Source organism: Panthera tigris, chromosome D3 (assembly GCF_018350195.1).
Source record: "Panthera tigris isolate Pti1 chromosome D3, P.tigris_Pti1_mat1.1, whole genome shotgun sequence".
Classification (NCBI taxonomy): Eukaryota; Metazoa; Chordata; class Mammalia; order Carnivora; family Felidae; genus Panthera; species Panthera tigris.
This window is the reverse complement of record NC_056671.1, coordinates 73,849,508-73,874,113: the sequence shown is the minus strand read 5'-3', so window position 1 is coordinate 73,874,113 and position 24,606 is coordinate 73,849,508. Positions and strand designations below refer to the sequence as shown.

At 36.4% G+C, this 24,606-nt stretch overlaps 1 protein-coding gene across 9 annotated transcripts in view; it reads left to right on the top strand.

Annotated features, from left to right (window-relative positions):
- Positions 1-24,606, top strand: part of TCF4 (transcription factor 4) — a 349,808-nt gene that overhangs the window by 211,104 nt on the left and 114,098 nt on the right. For all 9 annotated transcript variants that reach the window (XM_042963037.1, XM_042963036.1, XM_042963034.1 and 6 more), the window contains 2 exons: positions 16,233-16,362; positions 16,844-16,893. In XM_042963037.1, the coding sequence (XP_042818971.1) occupies positions 16,233-16,362; positions 16,844-16,893 (180 nt within the window). The remainder of the gene's footprint in view (positions 1-16,232; positions 16,363-16,843; positions 16,894-24,606) is intronic.

Sequence of the window (24,606 nt, the reverse complement as noted above, 5' to 3'; positions counted from 1 at the left end):
CATTTTCCTATATTTTTAATATAGCATCCCTTTTACTTTATGTTTCTGAAATATTTTAAAGCAAATCCCAGATAGCATATTATTTCACCTATAAATATTTCAGGAGAATCTTTCACATATAGGCCCCCTCCTTTGCTTTCATAGCCACAAGGCCAGTATTACAGCTAGCAAAACTATCAATAATACTTTACTAGCATACTGAGATTTTCCCCAGTTGCCTTGCAAATGTCTTTTTACAGTTGGCACGTTTGAATCAGAATCCAAACAAACCAAACATGTTGTGTTTGATTATCATGTCTCTTAAGTCTTTTAAAAATCTATAACTTTCTCCATCCCTCCCCTTTTTAATATTGTACCTGGATCATTTTTCCTGTATAATATCCTAAAATCTGGATTTGGCTAATTGCTTCCTTGTGGTGTCATTCAACATGTTATTCTATTCTCTGTATTTCCTGTAAACTGATAGTTGGATTGAAAGGTTTTTTAAGATGTGGGTTCCATTTTTTTTTTCATGGATTATCTTGTATACATCATTTTGCTTCATATCAAGAGACAGATAATATCTGATCATTCTCTTTTCATGATACTTAGATTGATGAGTGAGTTCATGCTCCATCAGCCTGCTCCTCCTATCATGAATTTGCCCATCATCTGTCACTTATTGGTTTAAGTACTATTGATGATTATTTCATTGGATGTTACAAAATACTCAAGAAAAATTAATTTAATGAAGTTTCTTCTCCTTATTAAATCTCATTTGGACTATAATAATCTGTAATTCTTTCATTTGGCATATTTTTACAGCTTCTCATTGTATTTTATATTCTTTCTTCTGGCTGAACATACAGGTTGCCTTACAAATATCAGTTCACTAGATGAACTGAGTGTTTCTGGCCTACCCTACTAATTTGTTTATTTGTTTATGTTTTCTTACACACCCATAGATGAAGCTTTCTATGTTGTTGTGCAGTGACTTATCCCCAGTGCTTAGAACAGTTCCTGGAACATGATCATGATTATTTATCGAAGGAATAACTTTGTGAGTTGTACATGTTGTCCAAAGACATACTTTGTACGCCTAGGTGCATTGGTGAAGGTGCCACAAAACAATGGGAACCTGAAATTTAACTGAACTATGAAAAGTTCTCGATATGTCATAATTTTCTGAAAACTGCTTTAGCCACTGTTAGCATTTCGGGCGAAGGAATAGAAGTTGCAAGAGCTGTTGTCTATGTTGGCAAAAGGATGGAGGATGGCAGATGGGTTTGTAGGTGTTTGAATGGGGACACTATACAAATAAGTAAATAAACATAAATATGTACATACGTAAATGTACACGATTCTAAACACACACACACACACACACACACACGCACACACACACACACACACACACACACACTGCTGTTCCATCCCAGGTTGCCCTGACAGTTTTAGAGCTGTGTGCTGAAAAGCTTTAGAGAAACTTGGCTTTGAGTGTGCAGCAACTACTTCAGAGCAAAGGTCACAGTATCTCCTGCAGGAAGTGGATCTTCGTCTCTACTCCATGAGTGAAACCTGAAGAGTTGAACTATTATTTTGGGCACATAAAACTTCCTTCAAATAGCAGTGAAAATTAAGCAGCCAGTTATATAGTGTGCAAATGAAAACAACCAAAAATGCTCATAGAAAGGATTAGTAGTTCGGAATATGAGAATGTTCTCCAGGAGAAAAAAACTGCCCAATGGCAAACAACAAGCAAAGGTCTCCACTGTCTCTCTGTGATCTACTAGGAGACCTACTAGGTACGAATAAACCGGGCATATTCAAGATATGTGCTGAACTTGAGCAGCCTAAGTGTGAGTATTCTAAGGGAATTGAAAGCCAATTTGACTTTAAATGGGTTAGGTGTTGACTGACAGTGTCCCCAGAAGTAATTAAAAGATGACTGCTCTAGGAAATTTTCTTTCAAACCATGCCTTAAACATTTACAGGTCATAATTCCTTAATCAGATCCCTCAGAGCCATACATGTTCCAGAATTCAGAAATCCTTTGCATTTTAGGAAGTTACTGTGGTGCATGCAATGTGTACTGTGTAGCCCCCATCATGTACTGTGTAACATGTACTTTGTACTGGACGCAGTATTTGGTAAGGAGGCAGGTGACCATTCTGTAGCAAGCTCATGAGTAGTCACACCCAGTAGGATAAAAACAAGATTATAACTGTTCTCATATCAGTTCAGGTTAAGTTTGTCACAAAACTGTAGGAAGTGGGCAGAGCTTTTGGGAAATCAGAATTGAGGGCAGGGGGCTGTAGACCTGTCCACAGACAGAAAATAAATAAATGTCCATACTTGCCGGAGGAACAAAAGCCAGATAACAAATAAAGCAAGTATCATTGTTAAAGGATTTTGAGCCCATCATATATGATTTGCTTCTTTCAGTTTACATAAGATTTGGCAATCTAAAACAAGGCTTGTGTACCCAGCTAAAACAGTTTTTTTTTTCATAATTTTGGAAAATAGTACCTCGCATCTAAAAACGCTTAGACCTTTCACCTGTCTGTGTCTCAAAGCCGGTGTAGTTGAAAGACTGATGGGCTCTCAGTGAAAGGTCTGCTGTGGTGTGGAGGGCAGTCGCTGGTGTTTGGTGCATGAGAAAAGCAGCATTATCACTGTGCTAGGCCGGGCACTGTGCTTTGTGGAATGGATCATTACAGTGCTGAGTTGTTCTGACTCCACAGCAGTGCACTTCATACAGCACTTGGGTAGGAAATTATTTAGGTAAATGCAGTAAGGAGCCTACAACAGTGGGAGAGTCTACATATTTGCTAAGTGCAGCTGTCTTCTATATATTTTCGTGATGAGAATTAGTAAGCTATAAATAATGACACAATTGACACGTGGAAACTAAAAAAGAAAAATCACATTACCTTTCACATTTAAAAAAATTGGCCAAGCGGTCTTGTCCTTTTTACTTTGCCATCGAAAGGTTTCTTTTTAGTATTTTTCTATAGAAAGCTCTCAAATATCTGATAAATCCCTGTGGCAGCTTTCACCTGGGCTGTGCATGCACAAATAGAATCAGATTATTCTTTATCTTGTTATAAACAAAGTTCAGGAAATATTTCTGAAATGAAGATAATCTCCATTCTTCATTTCCTGCTATGTAAAATTATCTTGCAGAACTCTACTCCATGAAGCTATTCAAGATTGTTACTTATTTTAAAAAAAAGAGTATTACTTATTAAAAATGTAAGCAATGGAATTTGCCAAAATAAGAGATATTCTCATAAAACATCATGATTTGACTAAGCAGTTGTGGAGGAATTGTTAGAAAATTGTTAAATCTTTGGATACTTTTTGGAATAATTGATCATACACTATAGGTGCTACATTTTTAAAACATGTTTTTTTCTTTAAATGTGAATTTATCACATCATTTCATACTTATTCATTTATTTAACAAAAATTCTGCTAGGATATTGCAAATTTTCATAAACACAAAGTTGCCATGTACATCTTTGCACATAGATTTTTATATACTTGTCCAAGTTTATTCTTCGGTTAAAATTCTAGAATTGAAAATTCAAAGTCATGTGCTTTTAAAATTTTGCTGTACATTTTTTTAAAGTTTATTTATTCATTTTGAGAGAGGGAGAGAGTTTGTGCGTGAGTGGGGGAAGAACGGAGACAGAAAGAATTCCAAATAGGCTCCACGCACTGTCAGCACAGAGCCCCACATGGGGCTTGATCTCACAAACTGTGAGTTCATGATCTGAGCCAAAATCAAGAATTGGACACTTCACTGACTGAGCCACCCATTTTAAATTTCCTTCCAGAGAGTTTTTACCAGTTTACATTCTTATTAGCTATATATGAAAGTGAACTTCCTCTCTGACAGCTGAAAATTTGTCTTATTGTCACTTGCCAAATGTCTTTTCATGTATTTATTGCCAAATTTCAAATTTATTCTTTCTATAAAAGAATAGTTCATGATTTTTTATTGCAACTGAAGGAGCTTTTTATTTATTGAGGGTATTTATCTTTCCTTTGAATTATTTATTGCAAGGATTTTCTAAACTTTTTTTCTGCATGCATAATGTTTTAAAAAATAATTATGTAGTCATAGGTTTTAATGTTTCTTTAATTTTTCTACATCTAATGTCATAGACAAAGCCCTCCTCTATTTTAAAATTTAAAAAAATCTGCTTATATGTATTTTCTTGCCTTTATGTTTTAACCATTTAATTACATTTTAATATAAAATGGGAAGCAAAGACTTGCTTACTTTTTTTTTTTTTTCAAATGCTGAACAAACTTCTGGTACTATTTATTGAACAATTTCTTGTTTCCTCATTGATTTTTAAATGACAGCTTAATCATAAATCTGTCTATACGTACTTCCATTGCTGTGTCTGTCCCTTCTGGCAACAGTACTAAATTGTCTTAATTTACTTTGCTTAAAATATGTATATGTATATGTATATGTATATGTATATGTATATGTATATGTATATGTATATGTATATGTATATATATATGTATATGTATGTGTATGTGTATGTATGTGTATGTATGTGTGTATGTATATGTAGTAGGTTTTCTCAATTCATTTCTTTGTAAAAATTTTCTTAGCTATAATTATCATGCATTTAGTTTTCCAGATAAAATTTAGAATCATTTCAAGATTCCATGTTCTCCCTGTCCCCACCCATTTTTTTTCTATTTGGCATTTTGTTTGGATTTGCATTCGAAGTCTAATTTAATTTTGAATCACCAGATTAATTTTATGCAAGTACTTTTCTGCAAAATATTTGTGTGAAAAGATTAAAGTAACCAATTCCTTTTAAAATTGATATATGAGAGTATTTTGGTGTTTTGGAAGTGTTTGTGCTGCTGAATCTGAATCCTTTCATGATTTTTGTTAAACTGCCTTGTGAACTAGTTCAGAGAGTCAGTGTCATGTGCTGAATATCTAAATATATTTATAATGAAGAATTTGAGAAAACATAATAAAATATATGCCTGTCCTACATCCTCAGAGAGAAAATAGAGTACAGATGGATATAAATGCTCTACAGTTACTATTAGGAAAGTTAAAAATCATAATCCTTTCCTAGCTCTGTAAAGCCAGTTGATTGCTTATTGTTAGAATATCGTCTTGCCCGTAAAGATTGAAGGCTGCTTATAAAACATGCGTGTGAATATTGAGTAAACTGAAAGGTTGAAGACTGGTTAGTTTGCTGCAGAAGATTCTATAGAGTAAGTGAGTTTTGAATGGAGTTTCAAAAGAGGCGGCAGGTCACTGTGCAGGTCGAGGCTGGAGCTCTGAAGCTGACAGTGGCTGGAGGTGATGGGAGAGAAGGCAGTGGGAGGAGGCTTCATACCATGTGACTCTCATTGTACGTAAGCCAAGCTGAGGGGAGGATGTGGCTGAGGAGGTTCTGTGTCCCCAGTGCCTAGAACAGTGACTGGTTCACAGTAAGTGCTCAGTGCACAGTAAGTGCCAAATGTGTGCAAGAGGAAAGAGAAGCCTGATTAGTAGACTGGAGCTAAATTGGCCGTGAGGGGGTATTGGGAGGGGAGGGGAGTGTTTGTAAGCTCTGACAGGTTTTCTGCTGAGAGAACAGGGGCAGCTCAGGGCTTAAAAAGCCTAAATTCTGATAGCAGTATATGAGCATTCTTGGTGGGGAGAGTAAAGGGTGAAGAGAGCATCTATAAAACTTCATGGCATTTTCACCGTGGCAAAATAATTGAACTTTGGAGATATGTCCTAAAAAACACTATACCTTCATCTTAGAAAATGGGTGAGCAAGCTATGGCCTGGAGCCAAATCTGGCCCACAGCCATCCTTATAAATAAAGTTTTATTGGAACACAGCCTCACCTGTTCATTTACATATTATGCATGGCTGATTTAGTGCTAAAACAGCAGAGTTGAGTAGTTGAAACAGAGACCATATGGCTAGCAAAGACTAAAATGTTTTCTGTCTGGTCCTTTAAGAAAATATTTAATGACCTTTATCTTAGAACAGTGTTCTTGGTATTTAGTGGTGGCATTCTGGAAGAGTTCACTGAATTAGAAGAGTTGAGACAAATTGGTGCAGGAATAGTCTAAGAAAGTTTAGGTCATATCACTTCCTGTGAAGATAAATGCCCCCAATTTTTATCCTGTGGAAGCTCAGTGTTGAAGTTGTTGCCTTGATTATGTTATTTCTAGCTCCAGTCTACTGTGGCCATTTCCACTCAACTGCATTGAGCACCTACTATCTCTTGATGCTGTCTGACCCAACCTATTATCCACAGTTAAGAAATCAGAATCCCAGGGCTAAATATCATGTCAAGACTTCCCCACTATCTGCTAAGGAGAGTAATTTCAGCCAGCCATTTCAAGTTCTGCCAGCCTGTTTTATATGCCATGCTCCCCAGGGTAACTGTCTTCTTCAAAACTCTCCACAAGCCATCCCTCTTTTCCTCGCTGCGTCTTCGATCCTCTCTCTCCTGCAGTGTCTTTTCTACTGGAGGTGTGTGATACCACTGAATCTGTTCCCCCCCCCAGGTAGTGTCTGCAGTACCCAAGCTGGATGAGCGGTAAAACATTTGAAAACATATCCGGAGCAGTCCCACCATTTTTCAACCAAATGTCAACCATTATGTGTGCATTTAGATGAACGTACAACTAATTTCTTCACAGACTGTACAAATTCTGACTCTTCTAATATATTTTAAAGGGCCACGAGAATAATTAGGAAGCAGCAGAGTCTTGTGGAAAAGATGTGTTTAGTCTTTCACATATTACGGATTAAATTTTAGGTTTTGTTTTTTTTATGAAGCATTCAAGAGGTGGCGTTTTTCAAAACCACTTCAGAGGCACAGGAGGAGAGCTAAGGGCAAGACTGAATATAGAGGTGTAGGAGTTTTATGTCTGCTGGGATAGAGATGGGGACCTTATCTTCATGACAGTAACCACTATAATCATGCAGATATCGTTAGCAATCAATTTATGAATTAATTAATCCAGTTGGCATTTATTGAAAATATACTATGGACCTGGCCTACTGTGCTAGATGCCAGGAATACAGAGATGATTGAGGCTCACTTTCTGCCCTTGAGGAACGCCCAGACTAGCAAGGAGAAATCGGATGCATGAACACTTGCCATACAAGATGAGAAATGTTACAGCAGATGAATGTTTTCAGATGAAGTGGAAGGAAAAGTCTAGAAGAAAGTGGGTTGAAATGCAAGAAGACTGAGTGGAAAAAGAAATAGCAATGAAATAGAAAAAAAAAAGGAATTTGAACTTCACTGGAAGAGACAATTGACTGCATTGTGGAAATCGAGGTCTGAAATGAATGGCAAGATTAAATAGGTGATGGGGATTAAGGAGTGCACTTGTGATGAGCACAGGGTGATGTATGAGCAGGTCGAATTACTCTGTTGTACACCTCAAACTAGTATTACACTACATGTTAACTAACTGGAATGAAAATAAAAACTTAACAAAATAAAGACTAATATAATTTTTTTTTAAAGAAATGAATGCCAAGGGGCTGGGTAGAGCAGAAGCAAGGGCAGTGGAAATTTCAGACTCGAGAAGTGACATTTCCATTGTTCAAGAGGACTTGTTTATAGCCTGACAGGCCCTCCTTCTTGGCCTGTTAAAAATAGGTGTAATACACATGTGTATTACTTACAGCCAATAATCTATCATGTTACATTCTGACTTACATAATATATATTGTATTAATTTATAGTACGATATTTTATATATACAACGTATATGACAATGCTCCTTCTCAACTAACAAAGGCTGAGCAAGTGATAGAAACTTTGCTGAGCACTTTATATTATCTAGGGTAATTCTTGCAATGGGTAGGTATAATAATACTATTCCTCCCAGACGAAGAACCTCAAGGCTATAGAGGTTAGGCAGATTGTCCAGGGTTATCCAGGGGAAAGTGGTACTCACACCCAAGTCTGTCCTCCCCTACTGAGTTAGAGGCTCCTCTGGAGGAAATTTGAGAGATGAACTTTTGGTGTTAAAAATGAACTGAAGAGAAACAGGTTGACTCCTCCTAATGGTCGGAGTGAGGGCAAGAAAAACCAAGTGCACACAATGGAGGGAGGAAGTGTGTGGAGTTGAGGACAAGCACAGGCTTTGAAGGCAAACATGACCGAATTCTCATCCTGGTTGTATTGCTTGCCAGCCACATGTCTATCCTTGGTCGGGCCGTGTTCCCACTCTGAATGTCCCCGTGTGCACAATGGGGGTCGTATCTTCTGCCTTATTAGCATGGAAAGGATCTGCAGCCGTGCTTGGCTCTTACCAGACACTCAGGTGTAATAGCTACTACTTATTCCTATTACCCTATCACTACTCTTATTTCATACCCCCCCCCTCCTCTGCTATCACTACTATTGCTACTATTATTATCAGCAGTAACAGTAATTGAAATGACTAATGGAATACATCTGTGCTAGAAAAAAGGTTAAAAAAAACGCAGAATAGTCGTTTAAGTCCTTGATTTGATTAATAGCAGTAGTTCTGCGTTCAATATTTAGTGAGCGTTTGCCATGGCAGGTCTCTATGCTAGGCACAGTAGGGAGTTAACACTGAAGAAGCCATTCTCCCTTTTAACTCGCGTATAAATTTGTTTGGCCTTTGTGGCCACATATTCTTGATAAGCCATGTATTCAAGAGAGCACTTTGGGAGTAAACTGTTAATGCACATCAAAAGCAGACCCACGGGAAGGATGGGGCCATGGACAGCTTTGCAAGGATAGTCAGAACTTAAAGAATTGCACAATGATTTGAAGATTCCATTATGCATTCACGGCTTCTCCAGGTAACCTCAGTCTCCTCATGTCATGTGCTAGGCTTGTCTCCTTATTTACAAGTTCAGCTCGTTATCAGGATACTTCATTTTAGTAAATCTTTTACGTTGGCCATTAGACTGAGAACTATGTGAGGTGCTGGGTAAGTAGATGAATGAGACCCTAGATCCTGTCCTCCATGAGGACAATCTCAACATAAAAATGTTTTTATAAATCCTTACTAGAGAGGATGTCATTTACAACAACCTTGAAATGGAACCTTCCCCATCCAATATGAAGAAGACTGGCATGTGACATTTTGATATTTTTTATTTTACTAAAATAGCAACCTGGCCAAATATGCTTTTCAGCACATTTATTATAGCCACATGTTTATATTTATAGGAGAAGTGATGCTAATTCCCTGGTATGTTAACAGGTCTTATTCAAATTGTTCTATTTTTACTTTGGAACAAAATTGCTAAAGAGAAACATTTTAAGGCAAGTAGTGATTATAGCACACTTATCAAATTATATATTAAATAAACTTCCTGAACTGAGAAGGAGCATAAACTGAAAAGAAGGCAGTTATCTTGAATTTTATATTGTTTATGTAAGATTTCTTCAAATCCATTTTTATTGTAGGTTACTGATTGCTTTCCTGTTTTCTTTTGCTAAATTTCTACCTTCTCACTAACAAAAAAAAAATCCTCCTTTTAATCTGTAATAGATGACTCGGGATTCTAGAATGGATTTTCAGAAACCACTGCAAGACCTCCTCACTTTATTGTATACAATAAATAATGTATTTTTTTTAATTCGAGAGGTGGTCAAATAGGTGAATGCATAAATCTCACCAACCCTTGGGCAGTTGTAATTTCCATTCCAAAATGCATGAGTTTTTTACTTGACTATTACTCTGCTATACATTAAGTAATGGTTACTATGGCAACCTTTGCATCACATTATAACATTTAAATATAAGGTGTTGTGTTTCTTTATAGGAAAAGACAATATACTTGAATTTTTAATGTTTGGTGAAATATAATCACTATGAAAATAAATAACTTTGTTCAAGGTCAATTGAATTTGGGGATTATGCATATTCCTCATTCATTTATTTTTTGTGATGTCATGGGGCAGTACAAATTTTTGAAAAATTATTCCTGATAAATATCATATAATATTCATTAAATGCCTGTAGTTGGCCTTGCAAACAGAAAAACAAAGTTGAACCTGTTTAAGGTATTTATCAGTGGCTATTGCAGTAGTAAGAATTTGAATTTATTTAGCATCACAGTGATAAAATTTTATCAAATACGTTTTTTATTTTTGCGTATCTAGTTGTGCAATATTTAGTACGACTAGTTTTGGTCTCACGTATAGTTGAATTAACAGTAGCAGTTTGCTCACGCTTGCGAAAGCAAAATTAAATGAGCCATTGAAGTAATCCTTGTGGCAGTTCCAGGAAAATGGCCACTTAAGCTGAAATTATCAAGATTGATTGTTGGCCAGTTTCTTTATTCAATATGGGTCAAAACTAGCCATTTCTTGTTGCCAGTGTAGTTCTAGGCCATGAGGCTGTCATCACTGTTTATGTGGACCCCAATATTTGACTTTTTTTCATTTTTTTAATGATGATTTCTCTAAATTATTATCTCAGTGTATATTTTCTGAGAGTAGAAGACCTCAGTGCCAATCAATCATTCACAACTTTTGAGGAATCATTTAAAGAGTCATCAGTGGATTGTAATATAAGACCATGAATTGGAGGGACATAGGACGGTAACTGTGTTGGAGTCCATCTCTCTAAAGGACATTTTACATATGTTGTTTCATCTGCTCCTGATAACTCTATATTAGAGCTTTCATTATTCCCTTTTTACAGAGGAGGAAAATAGGATTTAGAGCGGTTGTGTAACTAACCCCTAGTCACGATGCTTTTATGCTTCTGAGCTAGGGTGCATTCCCATCTGTTTGACCTCAGGGCCCTCCCTCTTTCCTTAAGAGGTTTTTTTGTTTGTTTGTTTGTTTGTTTTTAAGTTTATTTATTTTGAGAGAGAGAGAAAGAGCAGGAGAGGGGCAGAGAGAGAGAGAGAGAGAGAGAGAGAGAGAGAGGGGTTGTGAGAGAGAATCCCAAGCAGACTCGTACTGTCAGCATGGAGCCTGACACCGGGCTCGATCTCACGACCGTGAGATCCTGACCTGAGCTGAAATCAAGAGATAATGACCTGAACTGAAATCAGGAGTTGGCCACTTAACCCACTGAGCCACGCAGGCGCCTCGAGAGGTTTGGATTCTGCCTCTGACTTGTTACAATGGGCCTTGCACGTTCAGAGTAAGAATAAAAAGCATTGACCAGAAGTCCCTAAAAGAAAAATCTTTGCTAAATGATAATTTCAATAATTTACATTTCTCCACAGCACGATGACAATCTGTTAAGTCCCTGATTGTGCAAGTTATCCTTGCCATCTTATCCTTCTAACTTTCCAGAGTTCTATTTTGCTGAAACCAAGCATAAGACTGAACTCAAAATAAACTCTGAAGGTGCATTCCCGGACCTTCCGCTCTCGGGAATAGAGACTGTCCAAAGACTGACCTTCACTTTTGAGCTTTGAAGTTCAGAGGTGGACACAGGTAGAAATACTGTGTTCTTCATTGCCCTTCACTGTGAGATATATTCTGGGTTGTGGAGTAAGTGCCAACAGCAGCAAAATTATCGCCCCCTCCTGCTACTAGAGTAAGTCAGCAATGGCCCTTCTGTGGTCAAAATGGCAAATTCAGCAGCAGCTATTCGACAGGGATTTGCAAAAACTTCCCCATGGCTGTTAGGAATCTTATTCAGCAGTGTCTTTGAAAATCCGATCCTGTGCAGAATTCACTATGGAGAAATGACCTCCATTGCGATTTTTTTTAATGCGTTTTAAACAAATATAATTGGTAATTTTGCTCAATGTATATTTTGCACTTAGTACTGCAAAGTCTATTAGGTACCCATACAAATATCCAGCATTCATAAGTTTTATAGTGGTTCAGAATTTTATTTCCATATTAACGTAAAGCCTTCCCAAATTCCTGGCTTTATAGAGTCAGTTCGCCATACAAAGCCACTATACATCACTTAGGTTTGTGATGAAAGAATGGAATTGCAGCTGTGTGAGTACTAGAATACCCAAACATGAATTAGACTCACAAGCATTTGGCAATAGTTCAGAAAAGGAGCTTAATCTGGTTTCATCTGAGACTGCTTTTCTCTGTTCTACAACATCCCCCCAAGATGTTGTGTCTGATATCGGATCACAACGTAATGGGAGTGACGCAAAATCAGAGAAAGCGCTAAGAAACCAGGGGCACATTTGCTTTTCCCCCGAGATTATTTTTTCTCCTGCTTCTGCTGCTTCTTCTTCTTCTTCTTCTTCTTCTTCTTCTCTCTCTCTCTCTCTCTCTCTCTCCCCCCCCCCCACCCAATTCCAACTCTGAAATTCAAGGTCATTCACCTATTAGATGAATTAATTATAAGCCAAAAAGCAGCATTCATCGTACTCTGATCTCACTCATATCTATAATTAAGGGTAAATATAATCTTCCTTTTTAGAAATGTACCACCCACCCATTACATTTAAAGTGCTGACTGAAAGGAAATAATAGTTCAGAGCAAGATGATTTTAGTTTAACAAGAAAAAAGTTGATAATTTAAGCTTGAAGCAGTTAGTTCTATTTTTGATTACCATTCAGTTATAAATCTAATTTGAGATATATGCTGCTTTTCTGTTACTCAAGTTTAATTCATGGTTTGCATTCTTGGTTGCATAAGCAAAGTTCAGTGGTTGATCAAGGATGTTAAAAAGCTCCCTCCACCCCCCCACCACCACCAAGGGAATCGGGGCAGTGTTGAGAATGTGTTAGACTGAGACCCAGATCTGATATAAAACAAACAACAAAAATTTAATGGAAAAAGGACCCTCACAGAATGTTGCATTTGGCATTTGAGTGGCTCTGGTGGGGAATAGCTTACTGCTGAAGAATCAGTTGTAGGGGTGTGGACCCCAAAATATTTAAGCCCAGTTCACAAAGTCAACACACACACACATATATATATATGTATATATATACACACATATATACACATATATATGCTGCATGTATATATATATAGAAGCATACACACACACACACATATAATATTTGGTTACAGTATTTTAAGTCTTAAAATTGTTTGTCTTTGGAAGAAAGTAAGGACTGAATAAGGGGAAGGGCTCGTCTCCTCACATTGCAGACAGTTAAAGAAAATGGTAAACTATGGGTTTAAGATTTACAGGTTAGCTCAGTGAGATGCCACATCTTGCTTCCAGTGTTTCCTGGCAGACTCGGGCAGCTCTCGACTGGGACCCAGCATAACCGCAGAGCATGAACTTGCACAATGTGAAAAACCTGAAACCTTTGTAATCTTATTTAAGGCAAAGATGAATTTGCCCATTTTGAAAGTAGACTTTAGCTTTCAAACTTAACTTTTAAATTAAGCATTAATGTGTGTGTGTGTGTGTGTGTGTGTGTGTGTGTGTGTGTATGTATACCATGCAGGTGAATTCATGTGTAAATGAATGCCTATCCACTTTGTGCCATATTCAATTTACCTTGTTGAATTGAACGCCATTAACTTTCTAAGTTCATAAACTCAGGTTTTTTAGCCAGTGGAAAATTTTTTTTAATCTTTCTCATTGCTAAAGAGAGTTAAATGTGTGACGTAAAGGCCAAACAATAGTAAATGGTTATTGTTCATTTTACAAGTATACTCTACAATAAGAACACAATATTTTTATCTTAACTTTCCCTAGGGGGGTGATTAGGGCCCCCTTAAGTGTGAGGAAATGCTTATTTTTGTTGCTTTAGAAGAATGATTCTATTGTCTGAGAGAAAAAGAAAAAGGAACAAACAGGTCTAAAAAGAAAGAAACAGGAATGTGCTTTGTTTAAAAAAAAAAAAGGATTAGCATGAGCCACCAAATGTAAGTGCTATCTGGTCTTAGTTCTGTGTCACTATCCATAGTTCATGTGGCTGCGCATGCAAGTGTTTGGGGGCATGGTTTATTTACAACTGGCCCGTGAAATGATTTTCTTTTACATTAACAACAGTAAGGTCAGCCACAGCCAGTTAGCGATCTTCTAGTTATCATTTTATATTTTTCACAGCTCTGTTGTGAATGCTGCTAAAACACAGTACAGCAAGCTTGTTTGTTTTTATGTTGACCTATTGAATGCATCTAGTTTCTTGGGAGTGGAAACCTTTGCCACCAGGACCAACAAGAATTAAGCACTGGTTAAGCTCATTAGGAAGACAAGCAGGCATTTCAACCTATCTGCTCAGTCCTTGTTTGAGTATTTTGTATTATTTTAGGAAAAGAAAATGAAGGCAGAGGAGTAATGTCTGCCTAAGATACAAAGTTATCAATAATGTCCCCTTCAAGCTCCTCTTTTCATGAAAGGGAGGCTTATTTGTAAATTTACCAGACTGTGAGGAGGCTGTGATTTAAATCATTCACAGCTTTATCGATGGAAATTTCAAAGAAAACTTGGGCTTTAAATGTAGATTTTGTTACTAAGATTTACCAAGAGTGAAATTGCAGGTTGAGATTCTAAAATTGTTGAATGCCACTTGTAAAATGATAAAGAAATCATTTGATGTTATGCTGGTTATAGATGTTATTCCTGGTTTATAGAAAACTATTACAAAGAGCTCTGTATTTTAGTTTGTCATTGGGTAGCATTTTGATATCCTAAGTTCGGAAGAGGCAGTAATTGAGCATGTGGATGTCATATTTTTATCTGGCAAATGACCTGGTTTTATCTGGTATTTATGTGGCAAATATGAAGATACTCGCAATGAATTTTTGCTCAAAATGAGCTTCAAAACTAAAATCTCCTCCTTAAAGTTTTATTCGAAAGTAATGTTGACTATGTATCCCTTGGAAAAGTCTTAAACTGGAAACAGTGAAGGCAAACTTATCAGTAGCTGTTTAGTCCTTTATTACTCATCCAGCACTCACAAAAAATCCCTGGAACAGAGAGGTTCTCTTTATGATATTTAGCTATATGGCACTGGAAAGGGGAGGTTTGAATTTTTGATTTTCCAGCTTATGGGTCATATTTGACCAACTGCTTTCACTAGAAGACATGCCACTTTGTTGAGCTATTTAGGAATCAAAAAGACTGTCTTAATTTAAAACAAGGACTCTTTGTTTTAGTTGGTGACTGCCTTGTGAAATTTTTCAGTTCTCAGCGGGTTAACCAGGGAACAGGGGCAGAGTCATAATTGGCCTATTTAGAGTATTTTGCATGTGAATAGTGTGTTAGTGAAGCATCCCTAAGTCTGTTGTGAGTGACATGGTGATTAGAATTTAGATTAGGGAAAACACATTCTGTACTTTATCAAGGACAGTAATTAGTTCAGTCAGTAAAAGTTGATTACAAGTAACGATAAAGTTAGATTTTTAGTACTTAATTTTAAAATTTCTTTATTAAATAGTAAATTTGTTCTTAATATAAATGGTAGTATCTACACTTGTTTTCTTGCATATCAGACTAATTAACAGAACAATGTGTTCAATGCAGAGTATAATCAGGCGATTTATATATTATGGGTAAGTTTTTATGTAGTTTTTAGAAAATGTAATATTATTATATGATCTTTCGTGTGTCATCATTTTTGAAAGTTTAGTCATTTATCACACTGTGATAAGTTAATGGTATTTGTGAAAGTTTTCTAGTGCTCAGGTAAATGTTTAATCTGTGGGGATGTATTTTAACTTCCAGTAGTCCTCAAGAGGGCATTCTAATTTGTTCCTGTTCGCTTAGAATGCCTACTATTTCTATGATTTTGGAAGTTAGCGTGAGATTTGAATTTGCTCCCGGTTCTGCTGGCATTTTCTCTTCTGTGGGTGCTGTGTAAATCCGTGGGGGATAATGCCGAGCCGATGCAGAGTCCTCAGTGGAGGGGAGCGTCCTACCCTCACCCCCAACGTGAGCAGTCGGGGGAAGTTGTGTGCATCCGAAAAATCAGATTCTTCTGGAGTTCTTGCGAAGGAAGGGCATGAATAGTTCCCAGATATGAGCCTAAGTGTAGATGAAGAAAACATGACTCTTACACAAACGCCCTCTTCTTAAACAATCAAAATGTGAGTCGTCTTAAGATGAAAGTACTGTTTCAAGAGAATCACCTTCTACCTTCCTCTCAAAAGCAAAGAATTTGAAAAATCACAAACTTCGTGCTAGCTTCTTAGACTGCTTTTCTTTTTCTTTTTGTTTGGTTGTGTTTTAATTGTTGCAGCTCGGCAGATGCTGTTTTCTTTATTGCCGTGGTTTAAGTACTAACAATCAGTTGGGGGGTGGTGAATGTGAAAAACTAACCTTCTATGTTTGTTTTCCCTTTTGAACCTTTTAGCAGAGTCTCCTTGGAGGTGACATGGATATGGGCAACCCAGGAACCCTGTCGCCCACCAAACCTGGTTCCCAGTATTATCAGTATTCTAGCAATAACCCCCGAAGGAGGCCTCTTCACAGTAGTGCCCTGGGTAAGGTATTCCTCTGTTTGAATGCCTGAGTGATTAGTAGTAGTCTTTTTCTTTCTTCTTCTCTTTTTTGATGCCATCCTTCTCACCCTATTCTCACCCCACCCCCCAAAACCATAAAATTTTGCTCAAATGTCAGGCTCGTGACCACCCCTCCCCAGTAGTACATTGGATGGGTATGTTAACAACTTCTAGTAGCAAGAGAACTATTTTGGTGTATGCTTATTTCTTGTTTTCTCTTGGCTGCCCATATAAGGAAACTTAAAAAAAAAAATCAAAGCTTAAAAAAAGTTAAATATCTTGATTTTTATGAAAAAGGCAGAATTCGATTTCTGCCAGAATAAAATATGATAGCAGTACTGACATTTTGCTAAGGTAATGATTTAAGAAAATCTGGTCTAATCTAAATGGCTTCGTGGTTTAATCTGTTTTAGTTAGGGAAATAGGCATTCGGGGACCTCACAGCCTCTTCATTTTCTTTCAGAGGTGCAGACAAAGAAAGTTCGAAAAGTTCCTCCAGGTTTGCCATCTTCAGTAAGTACTGCTTGTTTCTGCTTTGTATATTGTTTTATTTTGTTCTGTTTTGTATTGATGCAAGGGAGATAGGAGCAAATGAGGTTCCATGCGCCAGAGCAGCGTGTTTATCTAGACTGGGGATGAGGTAGGAATGACCTGCACGTCCAGCCACCTGACCCACGTTGGAGTGATTAATTGTGTATCCTGGAAGACTGGGTGGTTGTGTTGATATTCAGCAGTTTAAGCTCTGAAGAGAGCCTTGAAAAGGTGCCTGAAGTTCGAGGAGTTTTACCTGTACAGGGCTTTCAAGAGAATGAGTATTAGTTTCATGTGTTGGTTAAATTCTTTGTCGGTATTATGATGATTTATGGATTTGCATGCGAAAGGAGATTTGTGGAGAGGATTTAGGAAAAATTTACATGGGTTTCAGCCCAGAGTGCAGAGAGAATGTCTCTATTTTCTAGAGAGGTTACTGAATAAATACTGCAAAGGTAGCTGCATCAGTAGCCATTTGTGTCTGGAATACCAGGTGACAACTAGAAGAATCCAGCTGTAACCAAGAGCATTCTGGGTCTTTTTACTACCTGGAGCTATACTCAGGCGTTGGTGAGGTCCCTCCAGGCTCCAGCGTAGCAAAAGTTGGTTGTGATCCCAACTAAATGCGATGTCTTATTTTCAATTCTTATGTATATTTTCAAATCTGAGTTCCTACATGATTTTATTTAATTTTCTTTAAAACCAGTCTTTGCCTAAGTAAGTAGGCAAATTGCTTTGAGTAATTTCCTCCTTACATAGAACAAGAATATGAGTCTCCCCCCTTCTTGTTTCCTCCTTCCCTTCTTCTTTTTTCCTTTCTTCCTTCCTTCCTGTAAATATATATATATATGTATATATATATATACATATATATATATATAGAGAGAGAGAGAGAGAGATACATAGTTTTGATTTAATTTAATTTAATTCTGTGTTCTGTAGGGCACTAGTATTCTTTGAAAAGAATGCTCATAAGCCTTATTGCAAGTTCTTCTCCTCTAAAATAAAATGGTATTCGGGTTTCTGAAAATATATTACCAATTGATGCTCGCATATTAGTTTTACTTCATTTTTAATAAATTAGGAGAATAATAGGTTTTGCAAATGTGCTAAGATTAGATTAACCCAAACACCTGTGTATTTGACTTGCTTTCAGTTCAGCTCATCCAAAAAATTATTAAGTGAATATATCAGAGTGAGTCTTATCAGGAAAAAAACACAAATTTTGTATGCTGATTATCATAGACTTGGTAATGTTGAAGAAGCATCACAAAATTATCCATAAATACAGAAAAATATTGTGTAAATAAAACTGCCAATTGTGTATAAAATAGTCACTTTGGACTACCAATAAGTCACTTAAAAATGTACTGAGTGGTTTATTCTTTAAATTTCTGTGCTGTATTAAAATTGACCAATATCCCTTCAGGTTTTTCTAAGCATATTTTAAGCTTGAAGTTGGTGGTGGATTTAATGTAGATGAAACTTTAGCTTTTAATAGCTTTTATGACAACCTCAAATGATACAGTCTTCACAGCTGTTGACATTTAAAACATGCCTGCACCTAATACGGACAGTATTGAATACAATAAGTGGACCTTCAGATGTCCTGAAATGATGGAATAGTTGCGTGCTGTTAAAGCCATGTAAAACTTGAAGCTATAGAACCTTATTTATGCCTCATAGCCAAACAAACTTTGTTTTTTCCAGTGCTAAAATTATGCAGAAATCTACCCAATTTCTAAGGAGTGTTTTGGTGTGGCCTTAGATATTATCTGTCTGCTTAATCATTGTCAATAATAATCTCTCCTACTTCACTGTAAGTTTTTTAAGTATTTTCCTAGAGTTAACTGGCCGCTATAGAAAATTTCACGGATACAGTTTTTTCTTTGCCATTTTGACAGTTTGTGTGTTTTTGATATGTTGTCCATGTTGAGAAATAAAAAGGTATCTTTCCTTTCTTCGCAGTAGATCTAGAATTGGAAATTTAGTTTGTATTATTTAATTTTTGGCTTTTGATGGTCAGTTTAAGATTTACTCTTCTTAGAGAATTTATCTTGGCTAAATGTTTTAATGGTCCTTAAGGAACATTCTCATAAGTAGAGCCTGTTTTTTTAAAGACAAGGAGGAAAATTCAGTTGAAATGGATATTTTATCCTTGTGATTTTTTTGACTTTTCTTTTTTTAAGCAAGAAGAGTAACCAAGTTTGGTCGATTTCAGAATCCAATCATCTATTTATTGTCATTACTTTAAAAAAAATCTCTGCTCTGTTTTAATAGCAATAATGTGACTTAGTTTATATTAGCTTCGTTGCATGCATTGGATTGCTTATTACTTATAACAAGATCCATGTGCCTTCCCACTGCACGAAATATATATTTTAATTTGATCTAAAGAGATGGTCCGCAATAGTCACTGTAACACGTTTGCTCCGGTATTTTTAGACCTCTGCCATGTTTTTTTTTCTTTTTTTAAGCTCAAATTAATATATACCTGGTAAGATATTTCTAAAACTTGCTTCGGTATGTATGAATAGTTTTCTTACAAATAATAAGAAACTGGGGATAGTAAAAGGTTTCTTTTCAAGTGATTATGACTAGCTAAAGACATTTATATGTTTTCTTCAATACATATTTACCGTGATAAATAGTAATAAATCTGTCACAATCTGTGGTGTGAACTCACTTTTTTTTTTCTTTTTGAAATGGGCCCTTTCTCCTCCTTGACATAAAAGAAAGAAAATTTAAACTGTAACATCTGTAATGAGATATTATTTATGACCTTACTAGAGTACAGAGGCTGGACCTCTTTTGTCGCCATTAGGCTGGATCTTCACAGGAAATGAGAGCAAGGCTTGTCTGGCCCTGTTTTTGAAAATACTGCAGCATCTGTGGGAGAGAGGAAACATAAGCCTGGCCCAACATCACGCCATGGATCTGGCAGGATCCTTGAATGTGTTTGGGCTGTGCACTGCATCTAGAGACCTCAAGTCACTGAAGAAGCATGACAGTGATAGGATGGCGGAAGAACCATCCTGAGGGGTCGCCTTGCACAGGCGCAATAGAGGGAAGGAATTCTGTCCCTCTGGACCACAGAGGCCTGTACTTAGGGCTAGGGTGATGTTTCTTTAAAGGCAAGGCTGTGTGAAATGACAACAAATTGCCCACAAGAGCCCTGCTGAGTACTGCAGAACATTTTTGTGTTCTCTGTTCAGATGGGTGGTACGTTCTTCTTTTCAGGCACCTACCAGTTTCTTGTAACCCTCATCTTTTGATGAGAGTTTAATAATAAAGCTTTATTTTTTGTTGATGCCGGAATTTATTTCACCACTCTCTGATTTCTTGGATCTGCACATGAACTTCTTGTTTGATTTCTACATTTTGGTTTCCTTTTTTAAATCGTGTATCTTAAACTTGATATTTTTCGATTTTACTGCTCTTCCATCATAGTTTCTATCTTTGTATAGCCTAATAGTCACACCTATTGAATCGTGAATTCATACAGAGAGAAATATACCCATTAAATCACATTTTGGGGGGACGAGGATCCATAATTCTTAGAAATTTACATGGAAGCATTAAAATCTAGAAAGCAAAAAATTTTCACCTTATGTCATTCTAAAATGTTTTTTCCAAACACACATAAAAAACTCAAAGACATGGTCTTTTAGAGACTTTATTGTGCCCACCAATATGGAAACACATAAAACTACCCTCTTCTTATAACTTGAATGCATGAAATGATATACATTTAACCAGAAACTGTTAACAACTGCAACCATTCTACTTGGAATGCTGATGAAAATTTGTCTTCAATTCCAGTCGAGCTTTAAAACTTTAATGACAGTGTCACTGTCTTCCCCAGTTGGAATCCCTGGAACTTCAGATTTCTCTAGAAATAAGAAGTTTTATCTTTAGAAATAGTTTATGACCTGCCTTATCACCAGTGATTTTTCCAAACTGAACTTTTCAGTAAAGTCTGTTTTTTATGTTAAATTGACTTTTTTTTTTCCTTTGTGTGTTGTTTTCTAAATCAGGAAGATCTGGCAAACTTTGTATTAAGTGATCAGGAATAATTCTGGACACATGGATCCTAAGGACAACAATCTCTACAATAGTAACACTTCTGAAATAAGATTTGGGCACTCCCAGAAAATTTTAGAGATGAGTTAATCTTTAGATGGACTTGAAAAATACAAGTTCAATGTATATGAGATACCAGGTTTACCAGTTTTCTTAAAGAAGAATTCTTAAAGAACATAAAATCTTAATGTTTAAATGAGTTTTCGTTTTTTGGTTTTTTGGTTTTTGGTTTTTGGTTTTGGTTTTGGTTTTGGTTTTTACAGAAGAGATTGTTAGGAAAATATCAGGGAAAGTTGGATAATGCTGATGGCATTAAGTGATCCGTGTGTTTTACATTATATAAAAAACCTTCATATGTGAAGGTAGCAAAAATGATCTTGAGTTCATACCTTAAAAAATTTTTAGGAAGGAAATGTTTTTTCTCAAATGCTTGAGGAAATCAAAATTTAAAAGAGAAGTTGGTAATTGTTTATTTCCTTCCTAGAGGCTCAGAAATTATATGTTTGAAAAGTCAGTACTTAAAATATATAATTTCCCCCATCACTTTGAAAGTGATCATATATCACAGTGATGCTATTTCATGTCAGCAAAATTTTAACTTGAGTGATAATGCAACTTACATTAAACTAAAATATATATTAATTTTAAAATGAACTAAGTGTCAGCGACCTGGACTCCTTCCTTTGTAGGAAATTCTAGAGTAACCAATTATGTGATAATGTATAAAAGGAGGGGCCTCATCAAGGTTCATTCTTGGGGAGGTAGATCCTTTGTGAAAAGTATAACTATAGGTGTTTACGTTACAATATTTGGTTAACTCGTAATAGTTAACTTTAAACTTAGGGTGCCCATTCTCCAATTAAAAATATTGAAATATGAAGTTTGGATATTAAACTTATGCTTACTAGTTATAAAAATGTATAGACAGAAAAAAGATGAAGTATAATGCAATTAAATCATCCCCAGTAGGACGGAAGTATTATTCACACAATTTACACAGAATATGTAACCTGACGCCAGGGAACACCTTGAAGGTTGAGAAAATATTCGTCATAGAGAGCGTATATTTTTGTGCAGTTAATACCGAATTTACTAAACCAGAAGCTTCAGAAGTTCAGCATAGACATTCTTTCTTTGAAAACTAATCCTATCCTCTGCATTGCAGTTTGCAGTTAGAGGCTATGGAGGTTATGCTTTTTGTGAATTGCCGCTTATGAAACATAGGAGAATCTCTATATTTAAGTTTTTATTGGAGGCTCTTACTCTATTAAGAATATTTCAAAAGGCATATGAAATTCACACACATTTACAACATCTGTACCATTAGGCATTCCAGCCTCTCAGGAGTTTGCTATAAGATTTCTGTATTTTTGTTTGCAATTTTGGAATAATGAGATCTCTCTTCCATCCTCCTCTCTGCTGGGAAACCTACTCCTGCTCCCCTTAAAAAGATGACTTCTGGTATGTGTATTTTAAATATAAAGTGAGAAGAAATGTAAGGGAGAAGAAAAACACAAAAGTTAACTCTAGAGGAAAGGTTTGCATATTTGTGAGCTCTTTAGGGATTATCTTTACCACGAAAAGGATTTATGTGTCAAACACTCAATTGAGAAGAAACCACCTAGATTCCTCCTCAATAGAGATGCCTGCCTGGCCCCTTTTGTCTGATTATTCTACTGAGCAAGCTCTTCTGAGGTGGTGTGCATGATATATATTCCCCCCACCCCATGTGTATTTTTATTTTAAACCAAGTTTTCAAAATTTCACCTGCTGAGATTTATCAGGACTTTTGTTAAGGTTTCCACAACTCTAACAATAGCATTTAGTGTAAAACTGGCCTCATTCGTTGAGAAAGGAGAAATACATTTCAGGAAACTGTTATTTGGAACCTATTTTATCACTTTCACTGAAGAGTATATTCTGGTGCGAAGTCTTGGACTCTGTCTGACTGGTTTAATTATTAAGAAATCGAAGAAGCTGCCGGAAGGCTGCTTTACCTAAAGAGAATTGTAACAGGCCTGCATACATTCTGAAATTATAAAAACTTGTTTCACAGTGTGTGGCTTGACTGTGAATTTATTTTGTGTTTGTGGAATAATATAAATGCTTGGCTTAATATTTGGTTGGAGACCATTTTTTTAAACTTTTTCCATTTCATTGACTGAACTGTTCATTTTATTGTCTAACATGTTGGAATTTTCTCGTTTTTTTCCCCCAGTCACTGATAATTTCTGTGTTTTCAAGGCGTGTTTTCCAGATTTCAAACAATTCTGAAGTTTTTGTTTGAAAGTCATAAATCAAAGTCAGATAAAACTTGGAGGGCTAAGTAAGATCCTCTCAGAGTATGTAGCAATAATCCTAAAAGGAATGAAGAGTCTCTTCAAAAATGCAAAGTTGTATTTTCTTAAGGCAGATTAAATTCTGTCAGGCTGTTGACAGACACTTGCTTTGTTTTGTTTTTTAAATAAATTGCACTGAATTCTTAAACTGAACATAAAGTCACATTTCAAAGCAATAGCATGAGATTCTCAGGCTTGATCTTCACTGTCCCAGGGTGTATTTGTGTACAGGGGTGTGCTCATTTTAAAGGAATAAGGGCTTTTGTAAAATGCAGTGCAAAATTTGTAGTTTTAAATACTCAATTATTTTATCTCAAAACAGTAGCATGTGAATGATACCGACTTCTTTTTTTTTTTCTTTCTTTCTTTTTCTTCCCCCCCCCCCCCCCCGTAGTTGCAGCTGTTGTGTAGGTGCTTAGCTCTTTGAGTTTTATGCTTTGCTTGAGCTTATACTCCCTCTTCAGAGAAATTAAGGTAGTGCAGAAGAGTCTGCATTTTGTAGAATTTCAAGGTTGACAAAAGGATGTGAGTTTCAGTGAGAAGTACAGATTTCAATTCTGAAGGAATGTGCAAATTCATTTTTGAAAAGAACATTTTAAGAATTTTATTTAAGTCGCTTAGCGACAGCCCCTATTATCTGTCTGGTCTAACTTTGTCATCTGCGGAATTAATCATAAATACGCTCCTGAGGTTGAAACTTGATACATAAGTGATTCCTTCTAGAGTAATCAGAAGAGGACCTGTGCGTGTATTAAATGCCACTATATTTATTTGGAGTATTCAGTGGAACAGAATAATAGGGGCATTTCTTAGTGAAGCCCCTTGGTAGCAAAGTGTAAAGAAATGTCTTGGTGTTGCCGCTGTGCATCAGCAGTGTTTTCAACGATAGTGATTAAAAGGCATTTCCTTTGTGAAACATGGACTCCTATTAGAAAGGCTTAGTGTTCTCAAAAAATGACCCCTGTGGTATATTCCTCACACACATACAAAAACTGTCACTGTTACCACTTGCTGTTACCATCTAGGGATTTTTTTTTTTTTTCCTGGAGAAAATGCCGTTTTGGAGCAATTACTTTGATATCATCCGAGAAAGAGCGCCTGTCTGCAGCAGCTTCATCATCCCCAGCCTATATCATTCTAAATATGCCTCCTGGATTATACTTACAATAATATTGTAATGGCTTTCATTCTACCGATTGGCAAAGTCTATCATTATATCATTAGCTGCCACGAGAAAGCAGTTTCAAGTAGGGTCGCTGATTCTTAGCGTTAA